The 26,539-nt window shown below is 48.7% G+C and overlaps 3 protein-coding genes and 1 pseudogene across 9 annotated transcripts in view; 1 reads left to right on the forward strand and 3 right to left on the reverse strand.

Moving 5' to 3' along the window:
- Nucleotides 1–406, reverse strand: part of TGFB1 (transforming growth factor beta 1) — a 31,851-nt gene extending 31,445 nt beyond the window's left edge. For both annotated transcript variants that reach the window (XM_007536592.3, XM_016194080.2), the window contains exon 1: nucleotides 52–406. In XM_007536592.3, coding sequence (XP_007536654.1) covers nucleotides 52–406 — 355 coding nt within the window. The remainder of the gene's footprint in view (nucleotides 1–51) is intronic.
- A 1,453-nt stretch (nucleotides 407–1,859) lies between these two features.
- Nucleotides 1,860–16,457, reverse strand: B9D2 (B9 domain containing 2). Of its 2 annotated transcripts, none has more exons than XM_016194075.2 (4): nucleotides 16,302–16,457; nucleotides 15,351–15,442; nucleotides 7,726–7,851; nucleotides 1,860–2,890 (listed from the first exon to the last, which is right to left on the reverse strand). In XM_016194075.2, the coding sequence occupies exons 2-4, from the start codon at nucleotides 15,436–15,438 to the stop codon at nucleotides 2,577–2,579; spliced, it is 528 nt and encodes a 175-aa protein (XP_016049561.1). In that variant the 5' UTR covers nucleotides 15,439–15,442; nucleotides 16,302–16,457; the 3' UTR covers nucleotides 1,860–2,576. The 2 variants fall into 2 exon arrangements, with proteins under 2 accessions (XP_016049561.1, XP_007536653.1); XM_007536591.3 differs by having other exon boundaries at nucleotides 16,252–16,452.
- Nucleotides 5,293–26,539, forward strand: part of TMEM91 (transmembrane protein 91) — a 38,394-nt gene continuing 17,147 nt past the window's right edge. For 2 of the 5 annotated variants that reach the window (XM_007536590.2, XM_060186029.1), the window contains exon 1: nucleotides 16,154–16,271. In XM_007536590.2, the coding sequence (XP_007536652.2) occupies nucleotides 16,175–16,271 (97 nt within the window). In that variant the 5' untranslated portion in view covers nucleotides 16,154–16,174. Of the gene's footprint in view, nucleotides 5,347–6,544; nucleotides 6,665–10,926; nucleotides 11,306–11,720; nucleotides 16,272–26,539 lie in introns of those variants that run through there. The other 3 variants (XR_009548367.1, XR_009548368.1, XR_009548369.1) reach the window with 3 other exon arrangements.
- Nucleotides 25,558–25,676, reverse strand: LOC132537080 (5S ribosomal RNA; annotated as a pseudogene).

The raw sequence follows: 26,539 nt of genomic DNA on the forward strand, positions 1-26,539 counted from the left end.
TCTTCCTCCGCACAGTTTCCTCTAACCCCTACCCCCCCGCCCCCCGCTTACCTTCTTTGGTCTCCATCATCAGCACGCGGGTCACCTCCTTGGCGTAGTAGTCGGTCTCAGGCTCGAGTTCGGGCTCGGCTCTCTCCCCGGCCACCCGGTCGCGAGTGCTGTTGTAAAGGGCCAGCACGGACTCGGGCAGTGGCCCGGGGGGCACGTCCCCCTGACTCGGGGGGCTGGCGAGCCGCAGCTTGGACAGGATCTGGCCACGGATGGCCTCGATGCGCTTTCGCTTCACAAGCTCCATGTCGATAGTCTTGCAGGTGGACAGTCCGTCGGCCGGCCGGCCGGGCGTCAGCACGAGGAGCCACAGCACCGGGAGCAGCAGCGGCAGCAGCCGCAGCCCCGAGGGCGGCATGGAGGAGGCGGCGCCCTCCCGGCGCGGCGCTGCCGGGGGTGCAAGTCCGACTAGGGTGGAAAGAGGGGGTCGGCCCCGCCCCTGCAGAGTATGAAGATGATGTCTCCCGAGGGAAAGTTAAGAGGGTCCGCGGAGGAGGTTGGAGACCCCCCAGGTGGTACGGAGTAAGGGTGGGGTGGGGGATGCTGTGATGCGTGGTTTCTGCGTGTCCCACGGAAAGAGCCTAGACCTGGTACCGGAGGTGGGTGGTCTAGAATGGACGAGCTGAGAAAAAAGTCGGGCTTCCCGAGAGCGCCGGAGGAGCAAGGGTCCTTGGATGAAAAGGGGCTCAGGAGAGAGGTTTGGAAGGAGTGGGGAGGCTGGACGGGGTGCGCCCCAAGTCGGGGGGTCAAGTCTCCAGGCGGGAGTCCGGTGCGCGGCTCCTGCGGTGCGGAATGGGGGTGTCTGGGGGGCGCTGTGCAAGAGGCCCGGAAAGCAGGCGTCCGGGGCCGTGGGGTGGGGGTGTGATCTGGGGGGGAGGGGTCCCCGCGTCCTGCCTCCTTAGTCGGGCAGCGCCGAGCCAGGCGGTCCCTGAGTCTCCGACTCCGAGCGGCAGCGGAAAAGTCTCCAAACTTTTTTTTTTTTTCCTCTTCTCCCCACCAGCTCGTCCCTCCTCCCGCTCCTCCTCTCCCTCCTCCCCGCGGCGGCGGCGGGGGCGGCGGCGGCTCAGACTCTGGGGCCTCAGGCTGCTGCTCCGCGGCGGCTGCTTCCTTCGCTGCCGACCGAGGCCGGTCTAACGGGCGGCTCCGAACCCGGGGGGGTGCCCCGGAGGGGGCGTCCCCCCTGCTCCGGGTCCCGGGCCTCGCAGTCTGGCGGGTACGCGGCGGGAGGAGGGGGCGGGGCGGGCCGGGGCTGCGGTGGCGGCGGCGGGAGCGGCTGGGGCGGCGGGGGGTTTTGAAGGCGCCCCGGCCCCACCCAGGAAGCACGCGGGGCGGGGGCGGCCCCCAGAGGGAGGGCATGGGGGGCCGGGCCGCCGTCTTCGTCCTGCGTGGGCGGGCTCCGAGGGGGGTCCCTGAAGTCCTGGGGGGAAGGGGGCGGGCACCCCGGCTCCGCCCCGCCTGCAGGGTGCTGCCTCCTGGCGGTGGAGTTGCCAAAGCGGGACACCTAGTGCGAGTGGCTTGGGGGCGATGGGAGGTGTCACGGGGTGACAGAGCATAGGGACACTGGGCACAGGGGTTCAAACAGCTGTGGGTGTTCTGGGTGGAGTGGAGTGGAGGGTGAGGACCCTGAGGGAGGGAGGGCCCAGTGTGTGTGTGGTGGTGGTGGTAGGGGGAACAGAGGTTGGGAAAGGACAGTTTGTCCCCAGAAGGGGCAAAAAAGCTCATGTGGATAGTGACATGGCTGTTTAGCCATGTGCACAAGTCACGTTCCAGCCGAACCCCTACAGCAATCGAAGGAAGCTGGGATGCTGTGGTCTCTTCAATATTTCTTTTTAAAATTTTATTACATTTATTTATTTATTTATTGGAGACAGCCAGAAATGGAGAGGAGAGGGGGAGACTGAGAGGGAAAGAGACACCGCAGCCCTGCTTCACCACTTGCAAAACTTAACTCCTGTAAGTGGGGACAGGACTGGAACCCAGCTCCTTGCACATTGTAGCATGTGTGCTTAACCATGTGACAACATGGACCTGGCAGTGGCTGCGCACCTACTTAAACACACACAGAACCTGTAGGCAGGAAGTTTCTCCAGCAGTGGAGCAGGTCCTCTCTCCCTTTCTCCCTTCCCCTCTCAATTTCTCTCTGTCCTATCAAATAATATTGGGGGGGGGGGGTGCTGGGAGCAGTGGATTTGTAGTGCTGGCACTGAGCCCCAGCAATAACCCTGGAGGCAAAAAATAAATGAAAAAATAAAAAACGAATGTGTCTGGGATGTTTCAGTGGCAGGACAGCTGACAACTTCTAAGAACCACTCTTCTTTATTGAACATGAAGCTGTCTCCTCCCACCTCATCCTGTGGCCTCTGCTGCACAGAAGGGCAAAGGACTCCAAACAGGCCACCAGACCTGGAGGCCCTGGCCAGACAGGGAGCAGCATCATGTCCGGGATGGGCCACTCCTGCCAGTCCTTGAGGCCCAGGCTCTGGAGCACTGTGCCTCCCAGCCGCTCTCAGGGTGTCGGGCCAGGCCCCTCAGCACTCCACACCGTAGCGGTCAAAGTGGCGCAGCAGCAGGCCCAGCTCCAGGTGCACAGTGCCCCCCGCCACCGTGTGCAGGCGGTAGCGGTCGGCCCCGCTGTAGACTGTGTCTCCATGTAGCAGCTGTGGCCCACCGCCCACAAAGGCCCGTGCCAGCTGCTCCCGCCAGCTGCCCAAGGGCCGCCACGTGGGGCAGTCCAGCTGGTGGGTGCCCGGGCTGCTGGGCACATGGCAAAAGCCATAACCTGCAAGCTGGCAGCGGCCGAAGCTGTCTTGGGACCATACCTGGAGATGGAGCCGGGGCCAGCCTGCAGGGCAGGAGGAAGAGAGACAGAGAGGAGGGTGAGTATAGTCCAGCCACCTCCTTCTAGATGCCCCAGGCCCTTGGCTCCTCCCCTGCATTTCTGCCCTGGTGATCCCTCTAGACTCCTTATGCCCACACAGTAGCCAAAGGGATCTTTCTGTGACTTTTAATTACATATATAATTTATTTTAAAGGACAGAGAAATTGATATGGGAGGAGGAGAAAGAGGCACCTACAGTACTTACTGGAAGCTTTCCCCCTGCACGTGGGGACTGGAGGGCTTGAATCTGGGTCCTTGTGATTTATTCATTTATTTATTTTAAGGGGACACACATACACCAGAGTGCCACTCAGCTCTGGCTTATAGTGGTACTCAGGACTGAACCTGAGGCTTCAGAGCCTCAGGCATGAATGTCTTTTTGCATAATCATTTTGCTGTCTTCACAGCCCTATCCTTGTGCTTTATAATGTGTACACTCTACCCGGTGCACCTCTGGCCAGTCCTGGGATCTTTCTGAATTCATATTCTTCCCCTGCTCAGTAGCCCTACACGCACACTTTAAAAAAAAAATTATTTATTTTCCCTTTTGTTGCCCTTGTTTTACTGCTGTAGTTATTATTGTTTTTACTGATGTTGTCATTGTTGGCTAGGACAGAGAGAATGGAGAGAGGAGGGGAAGACAGAGAGGGGGAGTGAAAGATAGACACCTACAGACCTGCTTCAATGCCTGTGAAGCGACTCCCCTGCAGGTGGGGTGCCAGGGGCTGGAACCGGAATCCTTAAGCCAGCCCTTGCGCTTTGCTCCACGTGCACTTAACCCCTGTGCTACCGCCCGACTCCCACTTAAAAAAATTTTTTTTTAAAGATTTGTATTTATTGAGAGGGTGAAGAGGAGAGAGAAAAAGAAACAGACATCACTCTGGCACATGCACTACCAGGGATCAAACTCAAGACCTCGTACCTGACAGCTCAACCCTGCATCCCCTATGCCACCTCCCAGAGCACACTCAGCACCTTTGCATAGCTTCTCAGTGCCCTGAGTTTTGAGTCCTCCTCAGCAGTCAAGTGCAGGTGGACCTGGCATCTGCTGACTTCCCTCTCTGTGGCCTCCTGTGTTGTGTCCCTCTGTCACAGCAGCCCAGTCCCAGTCCTGGACGTGTCTCTGGGATGTGTCTCCTGGATGTGTCCCCTTTTCTTCCCAATGGTCTTGCTCTGACAATTCTGGGTTCACCCTGAATTTTTTTTTTTTTTGTCTCCAGGGTTATCACTGGGGCTCAGTGCCTGCACTATGAATCCACTGCTCCTGGAGTCTATTTTTTTCTCTTTTGTTGCCCTTGTTGTTCATCGTTGTTATTATTACTGTTGTTGTTGGATAGGACAGAGAGAAATGGAGAGAGGAGGGGAAGACAGAGAGAAAGACAGACACCTGCAAACCTGCTTCACCGATTGTGAAGTGACTGCCCTGCAGGTGGGGAGCTGGGGGGCTCAAACCAGGGCCCTTACGCCGGTCCCTGTACTTTGTGCCATGTCCGCTTAGCCTGCTGTACTACTGCCCGCCCCCCTACCCTGGACTCCCACCCGCTCCATCCACCTACTTCTGGGTTTCTTGAAGTGTATTTCTCCTTCCACATTAGCACCCCCCCCCCCAAGCTGCATGGAGTAATGGCTACATAGGGTAATTCCCTGGAGAAGCTGAGATAGCCAGCCCCTATATCTGTCTTCTTGAGGTCACCACCCCATGGGAGAGACAGAGATGACCCCAGACAGTGGCAGGTCAGAGTGGGCAGGGCTAGGACCGGGGTCTCAGGACAAATCCACCATCCTTGGGAGACAGCTGGGCCCCTCAGCCAGGAAGGCAAAGCCTCCTAGTCTCCCCTGGGCACTTCTCAGCCCCTTCTCTGTGCCTGGCCCTCTTCTAGGAGAAAACAAAATCTTCTAGACAGAAACCCCTGCTCTTGCATAACTGACATCCTAGACAACGAACTTAGTAAATGAGCAAATTACAGGGTATGTCAGATGGTGATAACCATTCTGGAGGGAGAGCTGAGCAGGGGGGCGGTACAAGACTTTAGAAACGGGGTGCTGGAGACATGCTCCACTTAAGACCAGACAGTGGCGTGAATGCTTGGGGGAGGGCAGGGGAGGGAGTGGGCCACATGGACTCCTGGGGGAGAGGAAGGGCTGCAGAGGGAGCAGGGAACAGGCAGCGCCAAGGCTCCAGACAGGAGCCTGCCCAGTGGGACCAGTGACTGGAGGGGAGGAAGGGGAGGAGGTGACAGGAAAGGGGGGAGCACAAACTCAGGCTTTGGTTTTTCACCTTGAGAAGATGACTGGGATGGGGGGAGTTGGGGGAGGGGCCATGGGAGCATCTAAGCAGAAGGATGTGACCTGACTCAGGTGTTCAACGGGGACACACTCCAGGGTAACACCACGGAGAAGGCTGTTGTGCCAGCTCTCAGGTGAGCGGTGAGTGTGGGCAGGTGCCAGGTGAGGGGTGGGGGAGAAGAGGAGTGGAATTTAGGATGCATTTCAAAAGCAGAATCAGGGCCTGGGAGATTGCACAGCAGTTTGTGCACCAGACCTTTCGGCCTGAGGCCCCAAGGTCCCAGGTTCAATCTCTGGCACCACCATCAACCAGAGCTGAGCAGTGCTCTGGGATTCTCTCTCACACAAAAATTATATGTGTGTGTGTGTGTGTGTGTGTATTATTTATTGGACAGGAGAGGTAGTAGAATGGTCATACAAAAAGAATTTTTGGTGCCTGAGGCACCAAAGATCTCAAGTTCAATCCTCAGCACCACCATAAGCCAGAGCTGAGCAGTGTTCTAATAAAATAATAATAATTATTAAAAATAACAACATTATTATAAAATCAGTTTCTCTCTTTAAAAAAGAAAATAAAAACAATGAGATTTATTTATTACCAGAGCACTTCCCAGCTCTGGTTTGTGGTTGTGCTGGAGATTGAACCTGCGATCTTTGGAGTCTGTGGCATAAAGGTCTTTTTATTTTTTCTTTTCTTTTTTTTTTTTTTTGCCTCTAGGGTTATTGCTGGGGCTTGGTCCACTGCTCCTGGAGGCTACTTTTTTCCTTTTGTTGCCCTTGTTGTTTTATTGTTGTTGTGGTTATTATTATTGATGTCGTTGTTTTTGGATAGGACAGAGAAAAATCAAGAGAGGAGGGGAAGACGGGACGGGGGGAGAGAAAGATAGACACCTGCAGACCTGCTTCACCGCTTGTGAAACGACACCCCCCGCCGCTGCAGGTGGGGAGCTGGAGCTCAAACTGGGATCCTTAAGCCTGTCTGCGCTATGTGCACTTAGCCCACTGCACTACCACCTGATCCCCCATAAAGGTCTTTTTCACAACCATTATGCTATACCCAGGCCCCCCACATGATTTTCTTATGGGGGTCAGGACATCAGGATGCTGCTGATATTGGGGACCTTGGTGTCTGGATATTGGTGGCCAGCCTCACACTTATTCATCACTCATGAGGCAGAGGACCTTTTGTTTTTATTTTTCAGAACTAAAATATATATATATATTTTTATTGGATAGAGACAGAATTTGAGAGGGGAGGGGGGACAGAGAGGGAGAAAGACAGAGAGACACCTGCAGCCCTGCTTCACCGCTTGTGACACTTTCCCCCTACAGGTGGAGACCAGGGGGTTGAACCCAGACCCTCGCATATTGTAACATGTGCGCTTAACCAAGTGTGCCCTGAGAACTTGTTTTAATGCAGCACCAAGAAATGAACCCAGGACCCAGTATATGGTAAGACCTTTGCTCTACCCGCTGAGCCACTTCCAGGGCTCCAGAGGTTCTTTGAAAATGGGAACTGATTACCTGTCCTGGCTGTGCAGTGCCTTGTGGAGATGCCCTCAATTCTGAGCCCTGCACAGCCTGTCACACCCTGCCACCTCACCTCTGCAGTCCTGGTCCTCCAAGTGCTCCTACTCACTTTCCTCTTTGAGCCATCTCCACTCAGCTCCTTGGCCTAGAACTCTCTCTCATCCCACTGCCTTTTTAATATCCACTGGTCCATCACAGCAGAGCATCAACCCCTCCTCTTCCAGGAAGCCCTCTCTGAACTCCCTGGCAGTCAGGCATCTCCTCTAGGGTTCCCAGCCCAGCCCTGTCCTCACTGGGAGATAGTTTGGTCTCCCCCCAACTGGGTGGTGGCCCCTGAGAGGACAGGGTTGAAGAGGTTGTCTCGATCAGTGATTTCCCCCTGGCATTGCCCAACATGGCCTGGGTGCAGAGCAGGCGTTTGGCAAGGGCTGTTTATACCACTGGGCTGTATGGTGTGTTTACCTAGACTGTTTCTGAGAACACATTCCTCTCCAGTGACCCAGATTTTCCACCAGAAAAGGCTTTCTGATACCTCTCCTCCCCCGCAAGCTCACTTCCCCTCTGAGCTTCCTCCACTCCCCCCCACCATGACTCCTGGTAGAAGACTTCCTTGGTGTGTCTCTTCATTTATTTATCTTTTACTGAGAGAAAGAACAGAGCCCTGTTCTGCCCCTCCATGCAGGGCCAGGGGTTGAACCCAGGACCTCAGGCATGCAAGGCATGCACTCTACTGCTGAGTCACTTCCCTGGTTCCTCAGATGTGTCTCTCAGACAGACACCCAACCATATTGTCACCCGGGCCCCACCCCCTCCACTGTCCCCAGCCCTGGTCACACATCAGAGTCAGCCTGGAGTGGGGGCTATGCTCAGCCCCTCTGGAGACAGGACTTGGTACTCCCCCCTCATACTCCCAAGGTTGGTGCTCTCTCAGGTGCTGTAGGCCCCTCCCCTCCTCCGGGCCTGGAGCCAGGCCTGGCACTCACCTTGGAGGCCTTTGGTGGCGAAGTGCAGGTCGATGGGGTGGGACCAGTAGGCCATGTCCCCTATCTGGGGGGTGTCCACCTGTGTCTGGCCTTCCCGAACGCCCGACAGGAGCTTCCATGCTGCCCCTGCGGGGGAGAACAGGGGTGCACAGTGGGGCAGAGTGGCCACAGTGGGTAACATCAGCATCCTGTTCTTCCCTGGCACAGAGAAGTCAGGGGTCACAGAATACTGGCTCGGGAGCCAAATGTCCAGGTTGAAATCCTGGTACCACTTCTTCCTGCCTGTGCAGCTCTGGTCAAGTTTGCCTTCTCTCCCTCAGTCTCCTGGTCTGGAGAGTGAGTGTGACAGTCATGGATAGTAGTAGAATTCCTTGTAGTCACACTCTCTGTCTCTGTATCTCCCTATTTGAAAAAGCCAACTCAGAGTAGTGAAGCTCCACCAATCACCAAAAAGAAGGGGAAAAAAATTCAGCCATGAAAGGGTAAGTTGGTCATTGAAAGGGATAACTTGGCAGTAAGCCCCCCCCCCCCCCCCCCCGCTCTAACCACTGAGTCACCTCAGCCACAAAGGCTTTCTTTGACTTTCCTCAGGAATGACTCTGGACCACTCAGCCCTCTTATTATTCATTTATATTTTATTTAATAGGGCAGAGAGAAATTGAGAGGGGAGGGAGAGATAGAGAGGAAGAAAGAGATGGGAAGGTAGATAGCATAATGGTTATGCAAAGAGACTCTCATACCTGGGGGTCCAATGTCTCAGGTTCAATCCCCTGAACCACCATAAAACACAGCTGAGTAGTGCTCTGGTTAAAAGGGGAGGGGGGGTTGGGCAGTAGCGCATCGGGTTAAATGCACTTGGCACAAAGCGCAAGGACCAGCATAAGGATCCTGGTTTGAGCCCCCAACTCCCCACCTGCAGGGGAGTCACTTCACAGGCAGTGAAGCAGGTCTGCAGGTGTTTAGCTTTCTCTCCCCCTTCTGTCTTCCCCTCCTCTCTGCATTTCTTTCTGCCCTATCCAACAACAAAGCACATCAACAGTAATAATAATAACCACAGCAAGGCTACAACAAGGGCAACAAAAGGGGGAAAATGGCCTCCAGGAGCAGTGGATTCATGGTACAGGCACTGAGCCCCAGCAATAACCCTGGAGGCAAAAAAAAAAAGGGGGTCAGGGGAAGGGGGGGGAGAGAGACCTGCAGCATCCCTCTTCCTCTCCAGAAGTTTGCTCCCTACAGGTGGGGACCAGGCGTTTGAATCCAGGTCCTTGTACATGGTTATATGTGCTCTCAATGGGGTGCACCACAGCCCAGCCCATTCTTTATTTCTTTATTTATTTACATGGGGGAGGGAGAGAGAGAGAATAAGTGCACACCCCAGGGCATCATTCTGGCATATGGGATGCCAGAAATCAAACTTGGGTCTTCGTGCTTCCAAGTTCAATGCTCTAGCCACTGTGCCACATCCCAGACCCCAATTTTTTTAATAACTCCACAGCCAGAAATATGGCCAAAATGAATGTATCCAGAGGGAAGATACTTTGCCATCTGAAAAAACTAGAAATGCAAATCTAGGCAGTTTCATCTCCAGAGCTTAGTATCTCAGTACTTCTTCCCCCACACCTGCACGTCCCTACTGCTATTTTTTAAAAAATACTTCTTTCTTTCTTCTCTTTTATTGCCCTTGTTGTTTTATTGTTGTAGTTATTGCTGTTGTCATTGTTGGATAGGACCGAGAGAATTGGAGAGAGGAGGGAAAGACAGGGGGAAAGACACCTGCAGACCTGCTTCTCCGCTTGTGAAGTGACTCCCCTGCAGGTGGGGAGCCAGGGGCTTGAACTGGGATCTTTACACAGGTCCTTGTGCTTTGCACCACCTGCATTTAACCCGTTGTGCTACCACTCCTGCTATTTTATTTTATTTTATTGAGAGATACAGAGAGAAGACCAGAGCATTGCTCAGCTCTGGCTGATGGTAGTGCTGGGGGAGAGACCTCAGGGCCTCAGGTGTGAAAGTCTTTTTGCAGAACCATTATGCTGTCTCCTCAGCTCTTTATTCTTTTCCTTTTCCTTTTTTTTTTTTTTTTCTGCCTTCAGGGTTATCGCTGGGGCTCAATGCCAGCACTATGAATCTACTGCTCCTGGTGGCCATTTACACACACACACACACACACACCTGCCCCTCCCATTTTATTGGACAGGACAGGGAGAAATTCAGAGAGAAGATGGAGACACAGAGAGAGAAAGAGAGAGAGAGAGAAAGAAATATAGACACCTGCAGACCTGCTTCACTGCTTGTGAAGCAATCTTCCCTGCAGGTGGGGAGCGGGGCTTGAACTAAGATCCTTGCATGGGTCCTTGCACTTAGTACTATGTGCACTTAACTGAGAATGCCACCGACCCCTATTTTTGTTTAAATAGATGTGAGAAACAGAGGGAAAGAGATATTGAACAGGACAGAGAGGAGATACCATAGCAGCACTAGGCTTCCCTAGTGCTTGGCTTCCCTTTTGCATGGTGTTCTCACAGGGTGGCGAGTGACTCAAACCCAGGTTTTTGAGCATGGCAAGATGTGCGAGCCAGGGGCCAGAAGAGTGCATATATTACCATGTACTAGGACCCGGGTTCAAGTTCCTGGTTGCCACTTAAATGGGGCCACTTCACAAGTGCTGTGTCAGTACGGTAGGTCTCTCTGTCTGCCGTCTCTTTCAATTTCTCTCTCTCTTTTTAGCTTTTATTTATTTATTAACGAGAAAGACAGGATGAGATAGAGAAAGAACCAGACATCACAATGGTACATGTGCTGTCGGGGATTGAACTCAGGACCTCATGCTTGAGAGTCCAATGCTTTATCCACTGCGCCACCTCCCAGACAACACCTCTCAATTTCTGTCTCTATAAAATAAATAAATAAATAAATAAATAAATAAGGAGGGTTGAAGAGAACCTTGAGGTCCTGGTGCGTGATGATTGATGTAGGTTGTGGGTGGATTAGAGTGCTCTGCAGACAATTTTCATAGGGGGGTGAGAAATTGTACCCACGTGTCAATGACTGCAGTGTAAACCATTAAGACCCACCCACCCACCCCCATAAAAATGATCAAAAGGAAAAAGGAAAAAAAAAGCACTCCAACGGGTTAGCAGTCATGTCCCTGCCCTTGACAGGCCCTATCTTAACTGGAATAACTCTCCCTAAATCTCTCAGGGAGATAAGACACAGAAGAAAAGTGAAAGCCTGAACTCTACAAGCAGCAGTGGCCCAGGGTACGTGCAGTATCTCTTAACAGTAAGCTGGGACGGTCCACCTTCTTTATGGTTTTGATGCAAACACACTCCAGGGTCCTGGCTTTGTGGAACTGCTTCAGGACCCCCAAGGAACTGCTTCTTGAAGGATCCAGTTGTTTTATTGCCACCCGGGTTATCACCAGGGCTCAGTGCAGGCACTACAAATCCACCACTGCTGATGGCCTTTTTTTTTTTTTTTAGTTTAATAAATAAATAACTGGATGGCCCAACCCCCACTTCCCCACTTCGTTTTTACTTAATTTATTTATTCCCTTTTGTTGCCCTTGCTGTTTTTTATTGTTGCAGTTATTATTGTTGTTGATGTCATTGTTGTTGGATAGGACAGAGAGAAATAGAGAGAGGAGGGGAAGACAGAGAGGAGGAGAGAGGCGCAAAGTGCAAGGACCAGTGGAAGAATCCCGGTTCGAGCCCCAGGCCCCCCATCTTCAGGGGAGTCGCTTCACAGGCGGTGAAGCAGGTCTGCAGGTGTCTGTCTTTCTCTCCCTTCTCTGTCTTCCCCTCCTCTCTCCATTTTTCTCTGTCCTATCCAACAATGACATCAATAACAAGAACAATAATAACTACAATGAACAACAAGGGCAACAAAAGGTAATAAATAATTTTTTTAAAATATTGATTAATTAATGAGAGGGAGAGGGGTCAGACAGTGATGCACCTGGTTGAGCTCAAACATTACAGTGTGCAGGGACCCAGGTTCAAGTTTCTGGTCCCCACTTGCAGGAGGGAAGCTTCAAGAGCTGTGCAGCAGGGCTGCAGGCATCTCTATCACCCCTGTCCTCAAATTCTGTCTCTATTCAAAATAAACAAAAATATATTAAGAAGATTAAAAAACACCATTTTGTTACATGAGTGTAATCTGACTGTATGCTTGTACGTTGTGTGTCCTCATCATATGTTATGTTTATGGCACTTCTACCTTCAGATGGTATTACTCAAAATATAAACATTACTCCTAGGTTCTGGCTCTCCCCTCACTGAGTGAAGCCCATACTGACTGGAGTATTACATTTTTCCTTTTTTAAAAAAAAACATTTAAAAAATAGTTTATTTATTTATTGAGAGAGATAGGAAAAAGAGAAAAAAACAGACATCACTGTGGTACATGTGCTGCCGAGGACTGAACTCAGGCCTCATGCTGGAGAGTCCAGTGCTTTATCCACCGAGCCACCTCCCAGATCACCCCTCTTTCCTTTGATGATTAAATACACCTCCACTCCACATGAAGCTTGGAATCAGGTATGTCTTCCTTTCCTACAAGCCCACACCTCACCTCCACAGTGTGCCTTTATCTAAAATAAATATACACTCATGGGCATCAGGTTAAACACAAAGTGCAAGGACTCACCTGAGGATCCAGTTCGAGCATCCAGTTCCCCACCTGTGGCAGGGTTGCTTCACAATTGGTGATACAGGTCTGTAAGTGCCTTTTGAGCCCCTCACCCCTGCAGACCTCCTTCACTACTTATGAAGCGACCCCCCTGCAGGTGGGGAACTGGGGGCTCAAACTGGGACCTTTGCACAGATCTTTGCACTTCGTACTATGTGTACTTAAGCCAGTACACCACCGCTTTGCTCCATCTCTCTCTCTCTCCCCCTCCTCTCTGTTCTATCCAAAAAAAAAGTAAAAAATGACCGTCAGGAGCAGTGGATTCGTAGTGCTGGCACCCAGCCCCAGCGATAGCCCTGGAGGCAAAATAAATAAATAAACAAATAAATAATAAAAATCTTAAAGAAGAGAGTTGGGCGACAGCGCAGCAGGTTAAACGCAGGTGGCGCCAAGCGCAAGGACCAGTGTAAGGATCCCAGTTCGAGCCCCCTGCTCCCCACCTGCAGGGGAGTCGCTTCACAGATGGTGAAGCAGGTTTGCAGGTGTCTGTCTTTCTCTCCCCGTCTTTCCCTCCTCTATTTCTCTCTGTCCTATCCAACAACGACGACATCAATAACAACAACAACTACAACAATGAGAAAACAAGGGCAACAAAAGAGAATAAATAAAAAACAAAAACTTAAAGAAAGCTAAGGAAGGAGCCAGGCAGTGCTGTACCTAGTTAGGTGCATATGTTACTATGCTTAAGGACCCAGGTTCAAGTGAAGTAGTGCTACAGGTCTCTCTCTTCTCTCTCACTCCTTCCCTCTCGATTTCTCTCTGTCTTATTAAAATAAATAAATAAATAAATAAATAAATAAATAAAAATATGTTTAAAAATCTTTTTTAAAATTAGAGGAAAAAAAAAGAATTGAGAGGGTATTATTAAAAACTATCAAGAAAAAAAAAAGCAAAAGCTAGAGATCTTGGTTCGAGCCCCCAGTTCCCCACATGCAGGGGGGTCGCTTCAGAAGCAGTGAAGCAGGTCTGTAGGTATCTATCTTTCTTTCTCTCTCCCTGTCTCTCTACCTCAATTTCTCTCTGTCCTATCCAATAAAATGGGAAGAAAAAAAAAAAAGGCCTCCAGGAGCAGTGGATTCCTGCTGGCACCGAGCCCCAGCGATAGCCCTGGAGGGGGAAAAAAAAAAAAAAAAAGCAAGCAAACAAAAGCTAATGGAAATGATGAGGACAACAACCATATGCAAAGAGAATGTAAGTAAGATATGTGTTTTCGGTATGATCAAGCAGATGGAATAGAGAGGTGTTTTTACTCGGGAAAGGTGAGTATGCTCTGTGCTAAGGAAACAACTACTTGGCAAAGGCAAGTAGGCAGAGAGGGTACGGGGGAGGAGCCAAGAACTGAATGTAAAAAGAAAGTTGTGGAAAGCCTCTGAGAAAGGAGCCTTTCTGTCGGAGAACTCTATCTAGATGGCAGGCAGGGCAAACATGTCATTATAGAGTCTGGTCTTCCTCCTGTGAGTCACCCTGTCCTTGTCATGTGAGTCCCCCCTTGTCTCCTTAAGTCCCAGGCCCTATTCCCATCCCTCTCAGCTTTAGATCTCTATCTCCATATGTCATTTTTAGATGCTTACCAGCTATGTGGATTCCCCATACATGGGTGATCAAATTTGTTCTTTCCGGGCTGGTGAAACAGTTCACTTGAAGAGTGCATTGCCATGCCATGTGCGCCACCCAGGTTTGAACCCCACCCCACTGCACTGAAGGAAGCCTCAGTGCTATGGTCTCTCTGCCTTGCTGTCTCTATCTAAACAAACAAAAAAATTGTTCCTTTTTCCTACCAATTTACCCTATGTGAATGAGATTTATTTAATGGGGGTGGTGGTAGAGGAATGACTAGAGTATCTCTGGTCGTCACATGCTGTGTCAGGGGCCAGCGGGTTAAGCGCTCATGGCTCCCCACCTGAAGGGGGGTCGCTCCACATGGGTGAAGTTGTCTGCATGTCAGGTCAGCACTGCTTATCTTTACCCCTCTCTGTCTTTCCCTCCTCTCTTGATTTCTCTCTGTTCTATCCAACAATAGCAGCAATGGTAATAATAACAATAATAACAACAATGATAATAAGGGCAACAAAAGGGGGGTATAAAAATAGCCTCCAGGGGGTCAGGCGGTGGCGCAGTGGGTTAAGCGCAAGGACTGGCATAAGGATCCAGGTTCGAGCCACCGGCTCCCCACCTGCAGGGCAGTCGCTTCACAGGCGGTGAAGCAGGTCTGCAGGTTGTCTATCTTTCTCTCCCCCTCTCTGTCTTCCCCTCCTCTCTCCATTTCTCTCTGTCCTATCCAACAACGAACAACATCAACAATGGTAATAATAATAACCACAATGAGGCTACGGCAACAAGGGCAACAAACGGGGGGAAAAAATGGCCTCCAGGAGCGGTGGATTCATGGTGCAGGCAACCGAGCCCTGCAATAACCCTGGAGGAAAAAAAAAAAAAAAAAACCTCCAGGAGCAGCAGATTCATAGTGCAGGCATGGAGCCCCAGAAATAACCCTGGAGGCAAAATAAATAAATAAATAATGAAAAAAAAATTAAATCTTTAAAATAGATAAATCCTTTTTTTAAATGGGGAGAGGGGCCCAGGACATCCCTAAGTGAATGAGTCCAAATTGTGGAGTCTGGAGTGTCAGTAGTTCTGAGAATGAGGAGAGAGGGAGAAGGGAGAAGGTGTGGTTGTGTGTGTGTGGAAGGGATCTAACAGGTACTCCAGATCCTGAAGAGCTGTGCACTCTTGAGTGTGGGAAACAGAGCCCCCAGCAAGGCGATGGGTGGGATAAGAAGGGGGCCTGAGTCTCATACATAGACGGTGTTATCGGGCTAGAAATTCCACAAGCTCCGAGCAGCTGAGTCTCAGGGACTGATGGCCTAGGGAAGGGGGATGGAGTCTCAGGGGTGGAGGGTGGGGGTGAGCGGAAACTAATCGTATCCCAGTAATACCTGTATGGACGCCCCACTTGCAGAAGAGGCTGCTTTCCGAGAAGCCGGTGGCCCCCCTGATCTGTCCAATCACGTGCACCTCAGCCATGGCCCTGGAGATTGGGGTGGGGGAGAGATAATCACAGCCCTGTGAGCTAAATGCATTATTCTCTTTCTGTCCCATGGTGAAACTGACGATTGCCATGGAAAGGGTAGTCCTGCATTCCCAAGTAGTTTCATCAAACTAGTAAGGTTGAGATTATTTACTTATGTATTTATTTATTTTACCAGAGCACTGCTCACCTCTGGTTTATGATGGTGCTAGGGATTGAACTTGGGACCTGGGAACCTCAGGCATTAAAACCTGTTTGCAGACTGGTGGTTGGCACACCTGGTTGAGCGCACAGATTACAATGTGCAAGGACCCAGGTTCGAGCCCCCAGTCCCCACCTCAGAAGGGAAGCTTTGCGAGTTTTGCGAGTGGCGAGGCAAGACGGCAGGTGTCTCTCTGTCTCTCTCTTCCTATGTCCCCCTTCCCTCTTGATTTTTGGCTGTCTCTATCCAGTAAGTAAATAAAGATATTTTTTTAAAAATCTGTTTGCATAACTATTAAGCTGTCTCCCCCATCCAGGGCTGATATTTCAGTCGTGATCCCAACAGCCTTCCCAGTTCCAGCCCCTAGCTGGAGGGTGGGCTGATGAGCATGCGCCGCCCATCTGCTTCCCTGGCCCCCCAAACTCCAGCTCAGTGCAGTGGGAAGCTCCGCCCCTGACACTGTGACTCCGCCCATAAACACAAAGCCCCGCCCACACGACAGCGTGTTCCCGCCCAGCTCCCTGAGGCGCATGCGTCTTCGCTGTGGGACCGCCTTCACACCGCTTCTGCACCGGCGCATGCGTACTTCTACCTCCGCGCTCCTAACAGTTAAGGAAAAGGAAAGAGGTAGGAGGGACTGTAGCTTGTGGTTCTGACCTGTCCTTCTCTCCGCGGACGCTGAGTTCCCAGGCCTGGCTCGCGCTTCTCCCGGGGCCTTCACAGCCGCGAGAGATTTAAGGCTTCAAGCACTCAGAGGCCGCGCCCGCCTTCGGGCTCCTAGGTGGTTGCTTGGCAACAGCGGCTGCCTTCCCGGGCATTGGCCTCGTTCTACTGACCTCTCATTGGTCGTGACGATCGAAGAGGGCGTGGCGCATCCGTGATGGACATATTTTTTCGTCCAGTTTGGCTCTTCTGCCAGGATCCTGGGTTCTGCCATTAGGGGCGTGGCAGGCAGCTGCCATGTTGAGTATGGCCACGATGGTTTGAGCTCAATTAAGCCCCTTCACAAAATAAGGCAATCGGCCCCGCTCCCTGCCCTGCCCTGCCCCTCCTAAAACTTCTAACCCTTCTAGAGAGAAAAAATTGAGTTCCCCACATCTCAGAAGATTTGAGCCAGAGCTAAAAGGAAATCTCCAGTTCATTGTGTGCACCCCTCTGCCTCCTAATCTGAAAAAAAAAATCTTCCTTGCTTAGAGAAATTTGAGGCGTTAGAATGGTTTTTAGTATCTATCTATCTATATATATATAATTTATTATTAGATAGAGACATAGAAATTGAGAGGGGAGGCAGTGAGAGAGTCAGAGAGATAACCTGCAGCCCAGCTTCACCACTCGTGAAGCTTTCCCCTTGCAGGTCGGGACCAGGGACTTGAACCTGGGTCCTTGTTCACTGTAATGTGTGCACTTAACCAGGTGCGCCACCAGCTGCCCCGTTATCTTTTTCATATATTTATTAATTTATGAGAAAGATAGGAGAGAAAGAGCCAGACATCACTTTGGTACATGTGCTGCGGGGGATTGAACTGAGGACCTCATTCTTGAGAGTCCAGCGCTTTATCCACTGTGCTGTCTCCCAGACCACAGCTTTTAGTATCTTATCTCTCTCTCTCAGCGTTCCCTGGGCTCCTAGATAACTCTCAATTTCTCAGAAGTACTGCCCTTGACACTGCTGATTCTGAGCAAGGATGGGTGGGGCGTAAGGAAAAGAGGGTCAGAAAATGAGGAACTGAGGGCCTCTTTATCTGCAGAAAACCCTGTTCTTAGGAGACCAGATTCTGCCTGCAGCTTGTCTTGTGACCCTGCAAGGCTGTAGGTCTCCGAGGTCATACGCATGTCATGGGCACATGGAGAGTGAAGCGGTAAGGAGGGTGACAGTTCTGCAAACCCCATGCCAAAGAAGTGCCTCCTCAATTTAATCCTTAGTCTAAGCAGAGTCTATAGGGAACTTAACTTCCCTGCTCCTTTTTCTTTTTTTATTTTTTTTTAAAACAAAACAGCTCAACTCTGACTCATGATGGTGCTGGGAATTGAGCCTGGGACCTGAGCGGCAAGCTTGAAAGTCTTTTGCATCACCATTGTGCTATCTGCTATCTCCCCAGCTCAATCTCCTTTCTTTCTTTCTTTCTTTCTTTCTTTCTTTCTTTCTTTCTTTCTTTCTTTCTTTCTTTCTTTCTTTCTTTTTGCCTCCAGAGTTATCGCTGGTGCTTGGTGCCTGCACCACCACGAATGCACTGTTCCTAGAGGCCATGTCTTTTCCATTGTTATTGTTGTTGCTAGACAGGACAAAGAGACATTGAGAGAGGAGGGCAAGACAGAGATGGGAAGAGAAAGACACCTGCAGACCTGCCTCACTGCTTGTGAAGCGACCCCCCTGCAGGTGGGGAGCCAGGGTCTCTAACTGTTGATAGAAATAAAATAATTAAGTGCATGTGGCGCAAAGAGCAAGGACCAGCGTAAGGACCCCGGTTCGAGCCCCCCTGCTCCCCACCTGTAGGGGCGTTGCTTCACAGGCGGTGAAGCAGGTCTGCAGGTGTCTATCTTTGTCTCTCCCTCTCTGTCTTCCCCTCCTCTCTCCATTTCTCTCTGTCCTATCCAACAACAATGACATCAATAACAACAATAATAACTACAACAACAATGAAAAACAACAAGGGCAACAAAAGGGAAAATAAATAAATAAATATTAAAAAATAATAATTAAAAAAAGAAATAAAATAATTCGGAGTCGGGCGGTAGCACAGCACATTAAGCACAGGTGGCACGAAGCGCAAGGACCCACATAAGGATACCGGTTGGAGCCCTTGGCTCCCCACCTGCAGTGGGGTCGCTTCACGAGCAGTGAGGCAGGTCTGCAGGTGTCTTTCTCTCTGTCTTCCCCATCTCTCTTGATTTCTTTCTGTCCTAACAACGACATTAATAACAACAACAACAATAATAACTACAACAATAAAAAACAACAGGAGCAACAAAAGAGAAAATATAAAAAAAATTTTTTTAATATAAAAAAATAAAACAATAGGACAATTTCAGGGATAGATATACTTAAATGCTAACATTGATTGAGAACTTTTAAAATTTTATTTATTTTTCCCTTTTGTTGCCCTTGTCTTTTTATTGTTGTAGTTATTATTGTTATTTTTATTGATGTCGTGATTGTTAGATAGGACAGAGAGAAATGGAGAGAGGAGGGGAAGACGGGAGAGAAAGAGAGACACCTGTAGACCTGCTTCACCGCTTGTGAAGCGACTCCCCTGCAGGTAGGGAGCCAGGAGCTCAAACCAGGTTCTTTACTCCCGGTCCTTTACGCTGACTCCTGATTGAGAACTTTTCTTATGCGGGTTTCTAAACACCCTAACACACTGCAGGGTAATTGACACTGTCAGCTTTGTATAAGATGAGAAAATTGGGAGAGATCATTTGCCTTAAGTCACACTGCTCATAGTTCTGTCTGTCCAGGATCTCATGCTCTTTTAACCTCACTGCTGTCTTGCCTCTCTTAAGTACATGTCTCCAAATGTCAAAAGGGTTTGGGGGTGGGGTGGGGAGTTAGCATAATGGTTATGCAAACTGACGCTCATGCCTGAGGCTCACAGATTCTATCCCCCACATCACCATAAACAAAAGCTGAGTGGTTCTCTGGTGAAAAAAAAAAAATGGAGAAAAATGGAAAAAAAATGGCTGCCAGGAGTAGTGGATTCATAGTGCAGGCACTGAGCCCCTGTAATAACCCTAGAGGCATATATATATATATATATATATATATATATATATATATATATATATATAGGGGCAGGCGGTGGCGCACCTGGTTAAGCACACACATTACAGTGTGCAAGGACCCAGGTTCGAGTCCCTGGTCCCCATCTGCAGGGGGAATGCTTCACGAGTGGTGAAGCTGGGCTGCAGGTGTCTCTCTGACTCTCTCCCTCTCTATCTCTCCCACCCCTCTCAATATCTGGCTATCTCTGTCCAATAAATAAAGATAATAAAATTTTTTAAAAAAGGGTTTAGAAGTTGTGCCTGGGTGTCATACTGAGGCCCTTTCTCCCCATGTCCAACCTTTTATTATTTGTTTTAACACTCTACTTTCCCCCCAAATCTTTTTTGCCTCCAGGGTTATTGCTGGAGTTAAGTGCACATGGCACAAAGCTGCAAGGACCGGTGTAAGGATCCCAGTTAGAGCCCCCGGCTCCCCACCTGCAGGGGGATCGCTTCACAAGAGGTGAAGCAGGTCTGCAGGTGTCTTATCTTTCTCTCCCCTTCTCTGTCTGCCTGTCCTCTCTCGATTTCTCTGTCCTGTCCAACAACAATGACGGCAATGACAACAAAAATAATAATAACAATGATAAACAACAAGAGCATCAAAAGGGGAAAAATGGCCTCCAGGAGCAGTGGATTCGTAGTGCAGGCACCAAGAAACAGTGATAACCCTGGAGGCAGAAAAAACAAAAAGTTCTAAAACACTAATAATGGTTTAATGAGGTGGAAGCTATCATTCATGTTTTCGTTACAGACAGAGAAATCGTGGCACAAGGCTGGAAGAGATAAAGGTCTCCCAGAAAGGAGCTCCCCACATGCAGGGGGGAAGCTTCACAAGTGGCGAAGCAGGTCTGCAGGTGTCTCTCTTTCTCTCCTTCTTTACACTGGTCCTTGTGCATCACACCTTGTGCACTTAACCCAATGAGCTACCACTCAGGCCCTCTCTCCTTCTTTTATCTCCTCCTCTCTCAATTTCTCTCTCTCCTATCCAATAAAATGGCCACCAGGAGCAGTGGATTTGTAGTGCTGGCACCAAGCCCCAGCGATAGCCCTGAAGGCAAAAAAGTGAAAATTAAATAATTGTAATGATGAATCCAGGGGTTGGCCTAAGACTTATGGTCATTTTTAAAATTTACTTTATTTCTTTTTTTTAATATTTATTTATTCCCTTTTGTTGCCCTTGTTGTTTTATTGTTGTAGTTATTATTGTTGTTGTTATTGATGTCATTGTTGTTGGATAGGACAGAGAGAAATGGAGAGAGTAGAGGAAGACGGGGAGAGAAAGACAGACACCTGCAGACCTGCTTCACTGCCTGTGAAGCGACTCCCCTGCAGGTGGGGATCCGGGGGCTTAAACTGGGATCCTTATGCTGGTCCTTGCACTATTTCTTTTTTCAATCAGTTACTTTTCTTTCTTTACTTATTTATTCATGAGAAAGATAGGAAGAGAGAGAGAAAGAACCAGACATCACTCTGGTACATATGCTGCCAGGGATTGAACTCGGGACCTCTTACTTGAGAATCCAATGTTTTATCTACTACACCACCTCCTGGACCAGATAGAGGGTTGTTAGCATAATGGTCGCACAAAAAATACTCCCATGCCTTTGGCTTCGTAGGTCTCAGTTCTGCTTCCCACCACCACTATAAAAGAGCTGAGCAGTGTGCTCTGGTAAAAAAAAAAAAAAAAAAAATATATATATATATATATATATATATATATATATACACACACAGATATATATTATGGGCTGGCCTTGTGCATTGTAACTTGTGTGCTCTTAATGGGTATACCTCCACCTGGTCCCTCCTGTTTTCATTTTTATTTTTTATTTTTTTTAAAGAATTTATTTATTCATGAGAAAGATAGGAGGAGAGAAAGAACCAGACATCACTCTGGTACATGTGCTGCTGGGGATTGAACTCAGGACCTCATGCTTGAGAATCTAATCTTTCATCCACTGCACCACCTCCTGGACCACCTGTTTTTCTTTTAAAGAAAGTGTTAACAAATCTAAGTAGGTCATGGTAAATTGTTGTTATTATTATCACTGTCGTGATTATAAGATTCAGAAAGAGAACATAACACCCAAGCTTCCTTCAATGCAGTGGGGGCCAGGCTTGAACCTGGGTCATGCACATGGCAGAGCAATGCACTATCCAAGTGAGCTATTTCTCCAGCCTTCATTTTGAAGTCAAATAAACTTATTAAATCCTTCATGCATGGAGCAACATCCCAAGCAAGAAGAGAGGTCTTGCAAAAGGCTGCAAGAATAAAAGGTTATCATAGGCAGAAGATAAACAAGATAAGGGAAGAAAGAATTCTTTCAGGCTGAAGCAAGCTCCCCACAGGAACTAGAAAAAGTTCCTGGGATGGATTATCTTGTTTTCCTTTGAGGAATGGAGGGGATTACCCACTTGGTGGTGATCAGAAAATTCCTTACAGTCTAGTTAGGACCACATTCCTTGAAGAGGGTGAACACTGGCGGCAGCTTGAAAGGACAGCTAGGTTAACTATTAAACTTGCGTGAGCTTATCGCAAGAATTACCATTTGGATAGAGACAGAGAGAAGTTGTGAGGAAAGGGGGAGAGAGAGGGAGAGAGAGAAAGACACCTGTAGCACTGCTTCACTGCTTGTGAAGCTTCTTCCCCCCTGCAGGTGAGGGTCAGGGCCTTGAACCTGGGTCCTTGCAGTTTACCAAGGTGAGCCACCACGCAGCCCCTTCTAGTATTTTTTTTTTTTGCCTCCAGGGTTATTGCTGGGGCTCAGTGCCTGCACCACCTCAAATCCACTGCTCCTAGAGGCTACTTTCCCCCCCTTTTGTTGCCCTTGTTTTATCGTTGCTGTCGTTGTTATTGGATAGGACAGACAGAAATCTAGAGAGGAGGGGAAGACGGGGAGAGAAGGATAGACACCTGCAGACCTGCTTCACCGCTTGTAAAGCGACCCCCCTGCAGGTGGGGAACCGCGGACTCCAACCAGGATCCCGAGGCCTGTCCTTACACTTTGTGCCTTGTGCACTTAACCCACTACGCTACCACCCGACACTCCCCTTCTAGTCTTTTTAAACATATTTTTTTAAAAAATTACTATTACTGTTATACTTTAATTTGATAGGATAGAGGGAAATTGAGAGAGGAAGGCAAGATAGGGAAAGAGAGAGACACCTGCAGCCTTGCTTCACTTGTGAAGCTTTCTCCATGCAGGTGTCAACCAGGGGATTTATATTCAGGTCCGTATGCATGGTAACATGTGTGTTCACCCGAGTATGTCACTGCCTGATGGTACCATTTTCTTTTCTAAAAGAAGCATCATTGGGCTGAGACAGTATATTGGTTCTGCAAAAAGACTTTCATGCTCAAGGCTCTGCAGGCCAAGGTTCACTGCCCAGCACCATTATAAGCCAGAGCTGAGCAGTGCTCTGGTATCTCTCACTGTATATATATACACATACACATGCTACCATGCACAAGGACCCATGTTCAAGCCCTGGGTCACCACCTTCACAATCGATGGAACAGTGCTATTACAAGAGAGGATAGTTTGCTTGGGAGACAGCATCATGGTTCTTTTATGCCTGAGGCTCTGAGGTTCCAGGTTCAATCCCCAGCACCACCATAAGCCAGAGCTGAGCAGTGCTCTGATCTCTCTTTGTATCTTTGTCTCTGTATCTCTCATTCATTAAAAATAAATAAGGTGGAAGTTGGCCGGCCAGGGATACCCGAGACACCAGAGACGCTGCAGCCACCGCAGCCGCTCGGCTCCACCAGGCCCCACCGCCATGCCCCAGGGGGGAGCCACACCGCTGGTCTCCCGAACACCAGCTGCCGCCACACACACACACACACACACACACACACACACACACACACACACACACACACACACCCCAAGGCCACATGAGGGGCCCCTCTGGAAAGAAACCTTCCAGCCTCTGTCCATCCCCTCCTGAGACCCTGAGCCAGAACCACCCTGCTAAGTCATCCCTGGATTCCTGACCTGCTCAGAAACTATCAGATATATTTGTTGTTTTAAGCCACTGATTTTAGGGAGAGAATGTCTTGCACAGAGATAGCAACTGACATAAAACATGTCATCTATTAAGAATGGTGCCTGGAGGGAGTCAGGCTGTAGCGCAGCGGGCTAAGCGCAGGTGGCGCAAAGCACAAGGACCGGCATAAGGATCCCGGTTCGAACCCCGGCTCCCCACCTGCAGGGGAGTCCCTTCACAGGTGGTGAAGCAGGTCTGCAGGTGTCTCTCTTTCTCTCCTCCTCTCTGTCTTCCCCTCCCTCTCTCCATTTCTGTCTGTCCTATCCAACAACGACAACAACAATAATAACTACAACAATAAAAAAACAACAAGGGCAACAAAAGGGAATAAATAAATAAAATAATTAAAGAAAAAAGAATGGTGCCTGGAGCATACAGAACACTGTAAATGTTTGCTAATGTTATTGATATTCTCCTTACTGAAATGGCAAATTTTATATAGGTTTTTTTTTTCCCCCAATGAAGGTTATTCTCAGGACTCACTGCCTGCTTGATGGCTCCACCACTCCTGGTGACTTTTTTTTTCTCTTTTTTTCTTTTATTTGATAGAGGATGGGAGTGAGGGAAAGACACCTGTAGCACTGCCCCATTGCTTTGTTCCTCCACCCCCCCCCCCCAAGAGCACTGCTCAACTTTGGTTTATGGTAATGCTGGGGACTTAACCTGAGATTTTGGAGCCTCAGGCATGAAAGTCTTTTCGCATCACCAGTATGTTGTTTCTCCGTGGCTGCTCCTTGGCTTGTGAAACCCCTCACTCTGCAGGTGGGGATCCAGACTTGAACCCGAGTCCTTGTGCATGATATTTTGTAATTATGTGTGCCATCTACCCAACACACTACCACTCCACCTCACCTTTTTTTTTTTTTCTTCCAGAGCACTGCTCAGCTCTGGCTTTTGGTGATGCCAGTGATTGACACTGAGGTCTCAGGCATAGAAGTCCTGTGCTCCAGCACTGAGTATCCCTGGCCTTTTTTTTTTTTTTTCCTTTTCTCTTGACTGTAATGAGTAATGCTGCTGTGAATATGGATGTGTAAATACCTATTCAAGATCCTCCTTTCCTCCTTTCAACTCTTCTGGGTGTATATACTCAGAAGAAAAATTGCTGAGTCATACAGTAATTCTATCTGTACATTTTTTAATTACCTGTATTATTTATTGGATGGAGACATCCAGAAATGGAGAGGGGAAGGGAGTGATAGAAAGGGAGGGAGACAGAGAGACACCTACACCTCTGCTTCACCACTCGCAAAGCTTTCTCCCTGCAGGTGGGGACCAGGGGCTCAAACCCAGGTCTTTGCACATTATAACCTGCACTCAAACAGGTATGCCATCTCCTGGCCCCTAGCTATACTTTTTTGAGGAATTACCATACAATTTCCTATAGTTACTGTAATACATTTTTGTATCTTGCCTCTTGGAATTGACTCACATGAGTATATAAAGATCTAACTCATGTGGTCTGGGAGGTGTCACAGTAGACAAGATGCTGGACTCTCAAGCATGAGGTCCCGAGTTCCATCCCTGGCAGCACATGTACCAAAATGTTATCTGGTTCTTTCTCTCCTCCTATCCCTCTCATTAATAAATAAACAAAATATTAAAAAAATAAATATCTAACTCATCATTTATCTTCCTCCTTCTTCATATATATATATACCCAAAAGAGCTGAAAAGAGGAGGTAGAGACCAGGAGCTTGAACCCAGGTCCATGCATATGGTGATGCGTGTGCTCTACTAGGTGTGCCAGTGCTCAGCCACTCAACTATGACTTTCATTTTATTATTTATACTTTATTCATTATTTATTTATTTATTTATTTATTTTCTCTTTCTCTTTTTTAATATTTACTTATTTATTTTCCCTTTTGTTATTTTTATTGTTGTTGTCATTGTTGGATAGGACAGAGAGAAATGGGAGAGAGGAGGGGAAGACAGAGATGGAGAAAGAGACATCTGCAGACCTGCTTCACTGCTTGTGAAGCGACTCCCCTGCAGGTGGGGAGCTAGGGACTTGAACCAGGATCCTTCCGCCGGTCCTTGTGTTTTGTGCCACATGCGCTTAGCCCGCTGCACTACCGCCAGACTCCCCCCCCCCCTTTTTAAGCCTACAGCACCCAGTATTCCCAGGCAGTCTACCATCCAAGTACTCACCAGATCCGACCCTGCTTAGCTTCCGAGGTCAGACGAGATCGGGCATGTTCAGGGTGGTATGGCTGTAAACACTTTATTTATTTTTAATGAGAGAGATGCAAAGAAAGATTAGAGCACTAATCAGCTCTGGTTTATAGTGGTGCAGGGGATTGAATCTGAGACTTCAGAACCTTAGACATGAGAGACTTTTTGCATAACCCTTCTTCTATCTCCCCAGCTCTCAAACCTGACTTTTTACTTAAAACATATTTTTAATTAATTAATGTGGTGGGGAGGGATAGAAAACTACAGCATCATTGTGGCACATGAGATGCCAGGGATTGAACTTGGGACCTGATACTTGAGAGTCCAAGGCTTTATCCATTGTGTCATCTTCCAGGTCACAAGCACAGCTTTTTAAAAGTGTAATATAGGAGCTGGGTGGTAAAAAACCTGGTTCAGCACAAACAGTACAATGCACAAGGACTCAGGTTCAAGCCCCCAACCCCCTGACTGCAGGGAGAAACTACATGAATGGTAAAGTAATATTGCAGGTGTCTCTCTGGCCTTCCCACCTCTCTCAATTACTCTCTGTCCTATAAAATAAAATCTTTATTTATTTTTAATTTTTAAAATTATTTTTATTTATTGGATAGAGAAATCCAGAAATGGAGACAGAAGGTGGTGATAGAGAGGGAAAGAGACAGACACCTATAACACTGCTTCACTACTCACCAAGGTTTCCCTCTGTAGGTGGGGACTGGGGGCTCGAACCTGGGTCCTTGTGCATTGTTTTTTTTTTTTAATTAAAAAAAATATTTAGTTATTTATTCCCTTTTGTTGCCCTTGTTGTTTTGTTGTTGTTTTTACTGATGTCATCGTTGTTGGATAGGACAGAGAGAAATGGAGAGAGGAGGGGAAGACAGAGAGGGGGAAAGATAGACCCTGCAGACC

This window comes from Erinaceus europaeus, chromosome 2 (assembly GCF_950295315.1).
Source record: "Erinaceus europaeus chromosome 2, mEriEur2.1, whole genome shotgun sequence".
Lineage (NCBI taxonomy): Eukaryota > Metazoa > Chordata > Mammalia > Eulipotyphla > Erinaceidae > Erinaceus > Erinaceus europaeus.

What these genes read in the sequence shown, in the direction of transcription:
- B9D2 (XM_016194075.2), bottom strand. Translation starts at nt 15,438, where the DNA reads ATGGCTGAGGTGCACGTGATTGGACAGATCAGGGGGGCCACCGGCTTC. An exon ending in CAAGTGGGGCGTCCATACAG is followed by an intron (nt 7,852 to 15,350) that starts GTATTACTGGGA and finishes TCTCCCCCGCAG; the next exon opens with GGGCAGCATGGAAGCTCCTG. An exon ending in CGCCACCAAAGGCCTCCAAG is followed by an intron (nt 2,891 to 7,725) that starts GTGAGTGCCAGG and finishes CCTGCCCTGCAG; the next exon opens with GCTGGCCCCGGCTCCATCTC.